Below are 14,149 nucleotides of genomic sequence, written 5' to 3' on the forward strand. Positions count from 1 at the left end.
GGAAATGAAACTGTGTTCCCATCAGCTGGGTTGATGACAGCATAACACGGTTACGTCAGAAAGCAAATCAACAAGAAAAATAGATGCTGCAAGACTTTGACAAATACTGCGTGGCTTCATTCCTTGTGAAAAATTCAACTTCAAGACTCTATTGAGATATTTTTTCTTATTAATTTGCTGTTTCCATTCAGCATTCCTTCACACATGCAGTAAGATCAGGGGTTGCATCAGGAGGCTTTGATGTTGCATGTGGTTTGTCTGCAGCTGTCAGCAGTATCCCGATGTGAGTGTTCGTGGCTGCGGGGGGACTTGTTCCGCTGCTAGGGTCAGACAGATAGGCAGAAGGGTTTATTTGGGGTCAGGCCCATTTTTTTAATCAGTAAGCTGTTCCCAAGAGGAGAAGAGGGATGGAAGGAGATAGAGATAGAGAAGGAGAGGAGTGGGGGCTGACCAGACAGACAGAGAGAGGGAAGAAGAAGAAGCGTTGCCATGCAGTTTGACCCTGAGGCCTGCTACAGCCTGTGTTTGTTTTCTCTGCCAGTGTTCGCCATGCTGCCCCGCATGCATATACAAATACTGACATACATCCACACACATGCGCATGCACACCTTCGCTACATCGCCTAACACACACTAGACATGCTCCCTTATCTACTGGAGGTACCTGTGCTGCATTAATGCTACAGGATTAAAAGTTTCTCGAGGGAAGAGCAGCAGTGCAGGAAAAGGCCACGTTTTACAAATGCTATAACTTCTCATATGAGTCCATAAGGTTTGATCATATACAGACATACACAGCCCGGTCCATGGCTGCAGCAAATGTAATGCTGGAATTGTGTTGGCTCTCGTCTGGATGCATTTGCAGGGTGTTAATTAATAGAATAAGGCCACATTTTTACTTCACTTTCACAGTTAGTACAGTTGATTCAAGGACAAAGTATTATGGAACCTGCATTCTGAGAATTTAAAGGTTTCGGTCACATTTTTAATACTGCAATTGTAAATGGTGAGGCACAGTAGACCTGCAATTTATGTTAGAATGGCTTAAGGATGTTCAAAGGACCTGTTTCACATTTTACTTCCCTTTTTTAAGGCCACTGTAGAGATCTTTTTAAAGTCACACAGTCCACATTAGGGAAGCCTTTTAAGCTTTGTTCCATCCCTGATGAAAACTGTGATTTAGTTCATAGTAGTTTTTCACACAGGTTTTTCATACTGTGCTGCAGGCTATTGTACTGTACACACACACACACACACACACACACACACACAATCACACACTGTCTTATGATATGACTGGCTGATAACATTGCTGCGAGTGTGATTCATGGCCGCAGCAGTTGCTTGGCTCTTATCTGACATATTCTTCGGGTCGCATATTTCTCTGCTAATGCCCTTGTTTCCCTTCAGAAATGTCCTTCAGATTCAGCTACTTTAAGCCCCAAGACCACAGGAAGTATAAGACTGTGTCATCCACCTAGTGCCATTCTTTTCAACCATCAGCACTCATTTGGAGCCATGCAATAATTGGAACATTGAAACAAGTATTAGGAGGGACTGTGGGCCATTATGGTTGATTCAAAAAAGCAGCATTGATTCCTCGATCGCTTTAAGTGGAGCTGCGTAATTCTGCCAGGACATTGTGGCTACAGCACCAAAGAGGACCATAAGTCAATTCTGTGTGTGTCGCATACCTGCGTGTGTGTGTGTGTGTGTGTGTGAGGCTGTGTATGTGCATGAAAGAGCGACAGAATGAGCGAGCCTGGCAGCATGATGTATTTTACTTGGTTTGAATCAGTGTCATATTTCGCCCTGCAGGAGTGTCTCACAAGGCAAGTCATTGGCCAAAGGCTGACAGTCATTGGCACTGATGGACAAGTCGGCAAATAAAATTTTTAGCACAAATCTATCTTCAGTCACACACAGTCCTGGAGCTCTCACCTCCATCAGCACTGTTCACACTCAGTTACACATAAAATATATAAATCGTATTGTGTCTCTCAGTTTCTCACTTCCTGTCTCTTTCTAAAACACGCACATGCTCACATGCTACTGCAGTGAAGCCCCAGCCCATCACGGTGTATGTGCATGCATGAGGGTGTGCTGCGTACAGGGCAGGGCTTTCATTTCCCTATGCTGATACAGTGCTGCACTGTACCCAGTGTGCCAGAAACAGCAGAGAGATAATGACATCCTATACCGGAGGCTCTAATTAGACTGCACCGGAGCACTCCAGAGAGAAGGGAGGAGAAGGGGACAGAGGAGGAGGAAAACTGGGAAAGGAGGGGATAAGGAAAAGGTATCCTTAATAATGCATTTTATCTGAGATCCAAATGTATAGCGATGGAGTTTAGGGGTGAGATGGCAGATGGTGGAGAGAGGGATGGCCTGAAAGCTAAAAGGGGAGGATGACTGAAAGATACACCTGCAAGTTAGCAGTAATGACCATGTGTTGTTGCCAGAAGTGACAGCACTGCACCAATTTTAATGCCATAATGTGATTGCATTACACCTCCATGTGTCATTTTAATTCCAGCTTCTCCTATAAAGAGATTTAACAGAAAACTACCTTAAAAAGAAAAAACCCTAAACCAATGAATTAGCTGTTACTTGCATCCAAAGTAACGTGAAAAACAACCTGTAGTGAGCGGTGACACAATATTACCTGTTAGGATAGAGATAATCTGTGTTTCAATGAAAAGAATTGGAGCTTCACCAAATAACTCTCATCAACTGCAGTCTGTGTTTTTCAAGTAACATTTCGTCCTCTTGTTTCTTCCCTGTTTGGACAGCTGTCCAAATTCAGCTGACGGCTGTTAGTTGTGGAGGAATATATTTTACTGTAGTTGCCTGATGTTGGCTCGTAACAGTTACTGCTTTTTCCTCAGACATCATTTGTGTCCTGTCTGTTTTCCACCACACCTGCCTGCGCTGTCTGACATGTTCTGTATCGTTTCATGAAGATAATGGCCAAAATATGGACATTCTTTCTGACTGTAATGAACAGCACGAACGCAGTGAGAACATATTCTTCCCCAGTCAGTGATGGATTCTGCATCATTATTGGTGGCTGCAGAATCAATGAAGAGGCAGCCTACGTTCCTGCTGGAGCCAATCTCTCCTCCTACAAATTGGTGATTGTATCTATCTGATTCATTGCCGTCATTTGGCTTCGTGATGCTATCTGAACTCTGATTTTTCTTCATCATTGGTCAGTTAGAAGATTGCAGCAACAAGAGAAAGCAACGTGAAAAGCTTTTATTTATGTATCTGTGGGATTCGAGCATGTCTCTCTTACACAACAGTCAAATCTAGTAAATGGCATCGATCAAGCATTGTTTAAATGAAGCAAAAGAGGGAGCAGAGGCTGAGAAAACACATCACATACATGAGGAATTGCAGTTATTATGTATACTTCCCTGCTAAAGCTCAGTAGGAGGCAAATGGATACAACTGTTGTATGTGATACCAGTAACACTATGTCATTAAGTAAAAATGATAGTAAATGTTCATAAAAAAGTCATCTTTTCTTGGTTGTTTGAAGCTGAGCTTGCAACTAGCAGCACTTACAATGATAGCCATGTCCAGAAGCCACATTTCCATCTGTCCTGCACTAGCTTTTACAATTCACAGTGGGAGTGAGATGACAGCCGTTGGATTTTTAGATAAAGTAGTACATCTGTGGTGCATATCTTCTAGGTAAAGGGCCCAATAAATAGATTCTATTAGCTTTGGTGTTTCCAGATATAGTACAAGTGCTGGATGGGTTTACTTTGCATTACTTTACTTTGTGCTATTGCTCCTTTTGCACCACAACCCCTATTCTGCTTAAATCAGCCTTGAAACTAGACCTGTTAAGGACAAACCATAAGCTTTAGCTCTAACATAAGGGATACAGCAAAAATAGTTGTTGTGCTTACAGGAATGAACACTACTCTTAACTATTCTTACCTTTTTTATTATTATTACCAATTTCTTATTTCTTATTAAACTGCAACAGGATTCAGAAACAACTGCAGCTCATCACTGATTTTAATGCAGAGCTCTTCACCTTAAGTTTAGTCAGATAAACCATGTATGGCCTGAGGACACCGGTGACACCCTGGCGCATTAGTGCAGCTTTGAAATATGTAAAAGATAGTGACAACACTGAGAGTGTCAGCCACACTTGCAGCTCTGCAAGGCTGTGCTAAGTTGCTTTTAGTTAAATGCTGACATTAGCATGCTCATTGGAATGCTAACGATTCTACATGCATATGGTAAACGTGTATAACATTTACCATGCACACCAACCTAATTCAGCATGCTAGCATGCTAAAATTAGCTGGTTAGAACAACGTGCAATGTACAACTGAGGCTTATGTGAATGTTATTCGTTTCAGTGCTTCATCATCAATCAAAGCATTGTTCAAATTATACATTTTGACCAGATGGTGGCTCTAGATGAGAAGTCAAAGGATCCCTGAAATGATGTTTCAACAAAATGGCTACTGTATACGTGTCCTGTTGTGAATATGTGGACATTGGCCTGGGCGGACGTTGGGTTGGCAGATATTTAACAGGAAAAATTAAAACATTGACCTGCTGGTGGCTGTAAAATCGTCAGTAGGATTCGTCCTTTTGGGACCTTGAATGTCTGTCCAAAATGTTAGGGCAATCCATCCATCTCTGGATCCAAAGCAAAAAATCCAGCCACTACCCTCCCCAACACAACTCGCAGCCTCATGACTCCAGAATCAGTTATGGTGGTCAAACTGGGAGTTTATGTTCTTTAATGACTAGGTTCATCGTTTTAATCAGCCATTACCTCCAGAGGAAGTCTGTTCAAGAAGTTTAATGTACACTTCATCAACAATGTTTTGTATCTGGAATTAGTCCCCCCTGATTGAATTAACTTTTATTGGATACAGAGTGTTGCATTAACTGCATTCTTTGTGCTGCGGGTGGAAATCTTCATGTCTAATTTGGCTGCTACTAAAGCTGATGGTAGAATGACTGTCTGACCTAATTAACATGCTTACTGGTACTTTTTCCCATTATTGGCATCTTGAACTCAAAAACAAATGGAGCCAAAATTGGCCAAGAACACCTAACCATAACCTTAACCTTGACTATAACCTTAACGATAACACATTAAAGCAGACCTCTTTGGCGACATGCCACATGGATTGGAGCCATTTTTAAACATCAACCACCCATAACAATTACTTTGCTTGTTCTTATGAGTTTTCTTCAAATTTTTGGTGTTACTTCCTGCAGTGTTCCTCTCAGATCACTGACCTACTCCCTCTGTCATCCACTCTGTCAACAAACTGAATTTTATATCCACCATCTCAATCTTTTGATCATTTTAAGAGGCACTGTATTGGAAATCCATGCAGTACTGAAGAGAGCAGAACATCTCTAAGACATTAATATCAGTATAGGTCCATTCAGTCTGTGTAACATATATATTTTAAGAAAGGCGCACACTCCCCACGCACAGTGCTGCATTTAGAAGTACATTCATCTTTACATTGTGAAGCTAGCAGTGACATTGAGCAGTATTTCATTTCAGTATCACAGCATGGAAGACAAAAAATGTCCTGATTCTTGTGACAAAGCCAATATAGCCCAAAGAGCAGCTGAATATGTCAAATTTTTATTAGATGGAAGCTTATTGACGCCAATATGAGAACCCGGGGGAATTGGATAGCTTGTTTCCCCCCTCCGATCCATTTCACTTGTCATGTTGTTGAAGCCGAGTTGACATTGCGAGGTCCATTATCCTCCTCCATCTGCAGCTTTCGTCTTTGGGCATTTAAAGCGTCACATTTCCCTGTCACAGTTCGGGAGCTGTCCACTCATTAACCGTAATGATGGCGAGTGCTGTGCTCAGCCGACCAGAACCACGGCTGTGATTGGGTGATCTCAGCCTGATGAATGAGTGACAAACAATGATGTGCAGGCAATCAGAAAGTGTTAGTTTCATCCAGAAAGGGTGCTGTGAAGAGTCAAGGTGGATAGCAAGGTGGATATTGTGAGGGATTGTTACTGAAAGACAATATAACTCCACACACTATATATCTGCCATGGTTTGAAAGTCTTTGTTGTATACCGTGTATATGTTTGCAATCCATTGATCAAGAAAGGAGAAGGTAAAATGAACTGTAAGTGGGTGATATATTCTCTCTTGAAGATTCAAAGCTTGTGGCAAAATGTCCAAGGTCTCCTTAAAGTTTAACAAGGTTGTAGGTTTTGTGTAATGCCTTATCTCAACAGATACGGGTAATGAGTCTAAAGCTAATAGACTTGGTCTGTCTCTGAGTCCTCATTTGATATGCGTATGTAATGACTTTGTACAAGCTGCAGTCTGTCAGTCTTATTTCATTACAGAGCTGCTAGTATATCAGGCACTGGGATAATGAGTGAGATGCATAGGCTATAATAGGAGGGAGTTCAAGATCTATTCTGTCACCCCTCTCTGTTCTGTTTTGTTCACCTTTTTCCTCTGTCATGTCTTCGATTTTGCTTATTTGATCTCTGCTTTTTCTCTCTGTATTTTCCTCCCTGTCTGCCTCCTTGCATCGGACAGATCTACCTGCGTTTTCTCGACTATGAGATGGCCAATTCCAATGAATGCAAGCGCAACTTTGTGGCGGTGTATGATGGCGGCAGGTGTGACTCTTACATTGTGATAAATCATACAGTGGCTCCGCAGTTACTTATTCATTTTAAGCCCTTTTTCTTGGGATCTTGAATGAATCTTTTCACTATCTTAAGAGAACAACTTACCATTTAGCAGCTTAGCTTAGCACAAAGCCTGGAAGCGGGATTGACATCATCACCATGAGGTTGCTTGACTACCACTGACGACTCCAGAAAGTCACTGCTCCCTGTATTGTGTTTGTTTTCAGGTTCAGACTTATATTTTGGGTGCCTACTAGAACATATTTACATGCTTTCATGTTCAAACAAACACATCAATGTCTCATACTGTCACTTGCTGCAGCCCCTCTATTCACCCTCTGTCTGAAACGCTCTGTTTTAGTGTCTGTCTTTAAGATTCCCCGGTTCCAGTGTTTATGCTAAGCTAAGCTAATTGTCTGAATTAACTGGCTTCATGTTGAACAGACAGATATGGGAGAGGTGTTGATCTTTTCAGCAAGCTTTAGGCAAGGACACAAGTGTATTTTCCAAAATATCAAACTAATCAAACTCACTTTTTATCTGAGGGTGATAAAATATTCAAATCATGATAAAAGAAAGCAATATTTGATATCTTGAGATGTGGATATAATGAAATCACTAACTACAATAGACTGACAATGCTATGATCCCCTCAACAATCTAACTTGTTATCTTGAGATAAGCAGAATATAAAGTTGAGATCAGATGATAACAAGCCTGGAACAATATGAGCCACCATGGCTGCTCAGGGCTCCTGTTCAATAATGTGGATTATTGACATGCACAGCAAATAACCATGCTACTTGATAATAATCTATGGCTTCTTATCTCATCCTGTCTCATCTCAGTTCGGTGGAGGACCTAAAGAGCAAGTTCTGCTCCACGGTGGCCAACGACATCATGCTGGTGTCCACGCTTGGCGTCATCCGCATGTGGGCGGACGAGGCCAGCCGCAAAAGCCGCTTCCGCATCCTCTTCACAACCTACCAAGAGCGTAAGACACAGCAGATATCTGCACTCACACGCATGTGCTGTTTAGATGTTTACTGCAAAATGACCCACCTACTGAGGGGAACTGTTAAGGCTTTATTAATCAGGCCACCGCTCCGTGACAGCGTCACTGACGACAAAATAAAACAGGTCTGCTCTGTAGTGCTGGCCATTAAAGGAAGATGGAAGTACATCGACCACGTTTATGGCCAGTTATATCGTGTGCTGTTCGTTGGAAAGGTGCTGTCAGAGGTTTCCATTTAGTTTTATGACCATTTAAACAGGAGCAAGCAGGAAACCAAGGAATATGATTTCCATTAGAGGGAATATTGCCTGTGGGTAAATGTGAATATGACAGTATTGGTGGATTTTAGCTCAGCACTGCAGCACCAGCAGCGCTGTTCTTAATAGATAGGCAGACAAAGGGATATCAGGATGAGCTACAGTGTGTTGACATCTACCCGTTTTCTTTGAGCCAAACACTCACACACACACTCTGTACACAAACACTCTGTACACAAACACACAGCCTTCCTCTTCCTTATTCACGGGCTTCTCATTGATGGAGTCTGGAGTTTGACAGGGGTTGCAGAGGGCATTCTTTGGACTAGTGAGGTGAATGAAGAGGGTCAGAGGCTTCTGAGTGTACAGTATGTCAATGTCAATGGCATATAGTTTCGCGAACACACACACACACACATACACACACACACAAACACACACACGGCACTACTGAACGTTGCATCTGCATTTTGGGATCTTAAAGAGGAATCTCTCAAAGGGTGAGATTAAAAATTAAAACAATGAAGGGCTGCCCAAAAAATGCATACTAACATGATTCAAATACAAGAATTATGTTAAATGTATTCGCCGAATTTCTCTCACAGTTCCGCTGAAATTTCAAAGAGGTGCTTTGCTCTTTATTTTTATGACAGCAAAAGGAAAAAGCCGTGCCAGACGCTTGTTTTCAGAATAACACCACAGTGCATCACACTGGTGCTAGACATAATGCATCTTGGACAAAGGCAGGTTATTCAAAAATGACCTGAATTCACTGTTCCTTCACGCTGCGTGGTTGATTGGTCGGCTGACACACACACCTCATCAGACCCTAAAGGACAATCAGTCGTCACTCCTTGCATATATAATAGTACATACGTGCATATTGTCGTGATAAGAGATAAGTGGCTCGCTTCCACAGAACGGGCGACAGCAGTGCCAGCGGAGTTGTTTGTGTTGTGAAGTCAGTGTCCCTTTTGTAAGGCCTTTTCACCACGCAGAGCCAGGATGTGCTGTTGCCGGGGCAACGCTTCTGCCTAAGTCACTCGGGCGATCCCCAGCCAGACCTCAGCCTTCAGAGCAGCATCCAGCACAGCTCAGCAGCACTGCACCAACCCTGTCAACAGTGAATGTATACAGGTAGAGGACAGGAAGCACGAGCAGTGAAAGTGTCCTGACTTAAACTTGCTTCGGATGCAGATTCAGTTGTTCAAAGAATTTTCAAAAAGTGAAACGCACACGCTGTACACACTATATTAACATGAAAATCTCATATTTATATCACGTGCATGTGTGGCTTTGAGAGATTTTTACTTGTGTGCACTCTGTTACGCATGTGCACTGAAATATGCACATTTTCATTGTCTGTTACATAATGTAGTGTATGTTTACAAAGCCTGTAGTCAGCACATGTGAAAGGATTTGTTGAGGCACAAATAGTAGATAGAAATAATTAGACAGCATTTAAAAATTACTATTCCCTGAGAAACGGAAAGGCGAGCAAAGTATTTTAATGGCTGGACAAGAAACATTTATATGATGAAGCTGTTAAAGGAAAATACTACCACAAACAACTGTGCACTGCCCTACAGCACTGTGTATGACAGAAACACAGTAAGAAGTTATTTAATTCTCCTCCTCGGATGAAAGGAAGACCACTACAAGTGAGTGTGTGCACTCTGTTACAGGTGCACTAGCTGGATCTACAGCTTATAGAGCAGTTTTTACAATAAGTGCTCCCTTGCTGCAGTGGATCCTAAGCCTTTATATGTTTGTTCACAGCTGCTGGTTCCCAGTGGGACCAGCAGCTTTTAGAGAACCATTCACAGCTGCCCACTCCCAGCGAGATGCTCCAGTGGGGGGAGCAACGTTCCCAAACGCAAACATCCACCTTTATCATCTTTGCTGTGTTCACACCTGCTGATACGACTGATCTTGCTCTGTTTCCAGGCTCAGACACACACACGCTGATACACACACACACAAAGTGTACGATTACTAATTTGAAGTACAACAAAGTGAAGCCTATCTTTACCCAAGAAGCAATTATGTCTTAGGTGATAAATGTGCTTGTGTGACATCTTAGCTGTCAGCATTGTTATGCCTCATCAACAGACCCCCGTCTCTGGGGTTGCGGATGGAAATTTGCTCTGGCTTCACTACATGCATCACTTCTCGGTTCTTGCAAAGCTTCTTTACTGTATGCATGAAAGCATTCGAGAACAACACAATATGCTAATGTCTGTTAACATACGGATCTTTGCTGGGTCTTAGACCAGATGATATCATCCCTGCATGTGTGTTATCTTGGTCGCGTTTGAGAAGAGTACTGTGGGGATGTAAGATGAGAAGCAGCACTGGATGGATGAATGCACAGATGGATGGATGCATGAATGGATGGATGCATAGATGCATGGTTGATTGGGACCTTCGCAATGTGTAGGGTTTGGAGAAATTCTGTGGATGTGGATTTAGTTACATAATAGTAAAACAAGTAAATAAGTAAGTAAATAACAGTTACAAACAAAGCTAAAGCAAATATATGGCTCTATTAATAGTACTTAAAGGCCTATTAAGAGGCAGTTGTAAAAAGGCAGTTCTTAAGCCATGATTTAAAAGTGGTACTAAATGGGAAAGAAGATGCGGTAAATTGTTCCACAGTCTACGAGTAGCAATGGAAAAGGCTCGGCCACTTTTGGACTTTGAGGATCTGAGGGGTCTGGAGGTAGATTAAGGACTAAGAAAATCGGAGATGCGAGCTGGTGTCAGCCCTGCTTTAAAAACAAATAAAATCATTTGGCGCTTGTAACCAGTGAAGGGAGGAGAGATGAGTGATGCCTCACGTTAATTATTTATTCCTTTAGAGTGATGGCTGGAAAATAAAAGTATAGCTTTGAGATACATCTAGTGTCAGGTCCAGGTGTGAGCGCTAAACAACAGGAAAACAACTCGAGACAAAATACAACTAAAGACACATTGTCCTCGTCTTCGAGAAACAGCTAACTCCGCTCCTGTTGGACATAAACAGACAAAACACGGATCTATAATGGTGATTGGATTTGAAAAAATTCAGTTCAAACCATGTGTTGCTTCGAACTCTCCACTGCGGAAGCTTTTTTACTCCTGGAGCCCCCCTCTGCAGAGACACCCAGACTATTTTCATCAGCCACTCATTTAGGAGCTAATTTATGCTTCCAGCAGTGACTGGGAGCGTTTCTGTGTGGGCGAAAGGGCACTTTTATTACAGAATGTCTTGAAATTAATTTTGCAGGAGATTAGTGTGGATCTCGCTCTTTGTAACGACTGGTCTCGCCCTGTGGTGTGTGGAGGAGACGGGAGGACCACAAGGAGAAGGAGTGGGCTCCCTCTGCTGGATATTAACGAAGCCCTGTTATGGCTTTTGGCATATACTGTATAAAAGAAAAAGAGAGAAACAGTGGTGGGGGGGAGAAAATAAGGAGAACACACACAGAGAGCCAATATGACTCAGGAAATGCTGGCAAAGGCCAAGGCAGGATGGGATACAGAGACAGATAGAGATAAGTCACTCTAATTTGGTGTGTTATTATTCACTAGGGATGAGTGCTGGGATGAAAACAGCCATACATCACAGTGGTAACACTGTCAAATAGTCCCCAGCTCTGCCATACCACTGGCAAGCTGCTTCAGTACCCAGTGCCAATGTAGTGTGTGAGAGGAGAGAGAGTGAGAGATAAAGAGAGAGACATGGAGAGAGAGGGAGAGCTAAACAGAGCCATCCATTACTGTCACATGTCGGTGGCAAATAAGTAACTTTTGGAAGATTAAGTAATTGAAAATGGTCCCAAAATACTTTTACCGTTTACACACTTTTTCACAACAACCTGTGCATAATGGACAGTATGTACACTCATGGATAGCACTTATATCGGCAATTCTGCCGTGGCGAAGTACATTTACTCAAGTATTGCACCTCGTACTGTTTCTATTTTCTGCTACGTTACAGTTCTACTCCCTTACATTTCAGTTCAGACATAAATACTGCAGTTTTTACTCCACTAAATTTATCTGAATGGTGTAATCTGTTAGTTCAGCTCAGCAGAATAAGATTTTACAAACAAAACTTTTAATGATCTTGTAAAACATGCTGCTTTTTTATAGAACTAACAACCCAGCAGCATGTAAAATAGTTAAAATTACCTCCACCTCAACGGCTGTTACATTAAAATGTTCCATGTACTTAATGTAACAGTGATAATAATACAACATACTCTTACAACTGTACATGCTTTTGAAGTATATTTGATTGTATTATTTTGCAGATGATATTTGCATTTTACTTAGTAAAGGATCAGTGTACTTCCTCCACTACTGCTTTTCTGACATTGTGTATGTGTGTGTATTTCTGCCTTGGGTGGCTTTGGCTATAATCACATCACAGTAAGTGTAATTTTATATGGCAACACTAACATACATCTTGATGCAATAGATTTAATGGAAATTCTGTTCAGAAACTTTAGCGATAAATATAACCAGATGGGAAAATGTGGTTTTGGCTAAAACCAGTGAAAAAAAAACCCCTCTAAATCTACGACAGCCATATGTTTCCATTGTCTGCATTCGCCTAATGTAACACAGCAGGGATAATAAAGTGGTAACTACTGGTGTGTAAATTCTATAATAAAATCTCTTCCAGGTGGCAGTGAAATTACACAATACACAGTAGATTGAATAGGACAAACTATTTTAGCCTGTGGTTAGCTTTCGCTGCCTCTGTGACTGACAGCAGGAAGCAACGAATTGGCCAATCGGCTGCCTTTTGCATTAGTATGATTGGTTGTTGAGAGCAAGGGCACCTTGGCGTTAAAATATGTAGCTGTAACATTATCACGCTGGTTTCACGACCATGTCTTGCTGATGGCGGCTGCACCTCTCGCGCTGTCGTCATAGAAAGGTGGAGATGTGAAGGCGGTGTTGTTCCTCAGACCGGGCACGCTGTGAGTGCAGGTGTCACGATGATGATCATGTGTTTGAGGACACGCTCTTGTCTATGACCTGGTTTAGATGTGTGTTGATGAGGGTTGTGCACTAAGGACATTCTGCATAAACAGGAAGAATTTGTTTGCATGCAGGTGATTGTAAAATGCCACGGCTGTCTTTCCAGACACCACACACACACACACACACACACACACACACACACATATACAGTACACACACATTCCAAGAAATTCATTCATAGTCGTCTCTGCAAATGTTTGAAGAGGAGGATGAGGATGAAAATTCATGAAGAACAGATGGGTTCAGGGGAAACAGGTCTGATTTGAGTAATGCCCGTCCAAATTTATTTCCTCAAAACCTGGCACACTGGAACTTCTCTTCGGCTGTACTTCAGATACTGATTTGTGCTGCAGTGCCCCACACATTTGCTGTTGTTAATGATGGGAAGTTCAATGAAAAGTAGTTTAACTTTTTACTCACCTGTTTCTAGGGCTTCTGATTAGTCTGCGAGTGTACAGTACCACAGTACAGTATATGTCTGTTCTTCTAGTATGAAAAGCTATGCAGTAACTATAGTGTTCATTTCCTTTCCAGCTCCATGTGATGCAGATGCCTTCTTCTGTCACAGCAACATGTGCATAAACAACACGCTGGTGTGCAACGGCATGCAGAACTGTGTCTACCCCTGGGATGAGAACCAGTGCAAAGGTGAGATGTTACAGAGAGACGTTAGGAGAGGCTGAGTGTTTCAGCACCATGGAGAGCGGCAGTGAGACAGCGTGGGTTTGAGCTGCGTGGCTGTGCTTTGGAATGAGAAATTGTGTTATTTCGTTTTTGTATCATTTTAGCAGTAGTTTTACCTTTAAAGGCCCTGATTTTTTTTTATTTATTTTTTTTTCAGTCAGTTTCTTACTGTGAGTGATATGGGATCCTGCATGAATACCCAATTTTCTACCAAATTTAAAACAGTTTGGGTTATTTCACATGGAGATCACTTTTTTTCTCTGTGCTCTTCTCACTGGTCACTTAAGGGGTGGGGCTTATTTCATTTTTTCTTAGATTGTTGATGATATATTCATACAATAAGAGAAATATTTCAAATTTAAAACCAAATTTTCAGAGGCTTTAATAGCATGTTGTAGTATTTTTGATATATAATAAATTATTCAATTTATAAGACCAGATCAATGCACTAGAACTGGACACTTGTGGAAACGTCTCGCTCCACTGT

General features: G+C 41.8%; 1 protein-coding gene across 4 annotated transcripts in view; it reads left to right on the forward strand.

Annotated features, from left to right (window-relative positions):
* The window catches only part of neto1l (neuropilin (NRP) and tolloid (TLL)-like 1, like), a 64,835-nt gene that overhangs the window by 43,483 nt on the left and 7,203 nt on the right, over positions 1-14,149 (forward strand). For all 4 annotated transcript variants that reach the window (XM_076761811.1, XM_076761812.1, XM_076761813.1 and 1 more), the window contains 3 exons: positions 6,575-6,657; positions 7,518-7,663; positions 13,513-13,626. In XM_076761811.1, the coding sequence (XP_076617926.1) occupies positions 6,575-6,657; positions 7,518-7,663; positions 13,513-13,626 (343 nt within the window). The remainder of the gene's footprint in view (positions 1-6,574; positions 6,658-7,517; positions 7,664-13,512; positions 13,627-14,149) is intronic.

Source organism: Chaetodon auriga, chromosome 21 (assembly GCF_051107435.1).
Source record: "Chaetodon auriga isolate fChaAug3 chromosome 21, fChaAug3.hap1, whole genome shotgun sequence".
Taxonomy (NCBI): Eukaryota; Metazoa; Chordata; class Actinopteri; order Chaetodontiformes; family Chaetodontidae; genus Chaetodon; species Chaetodon auriga.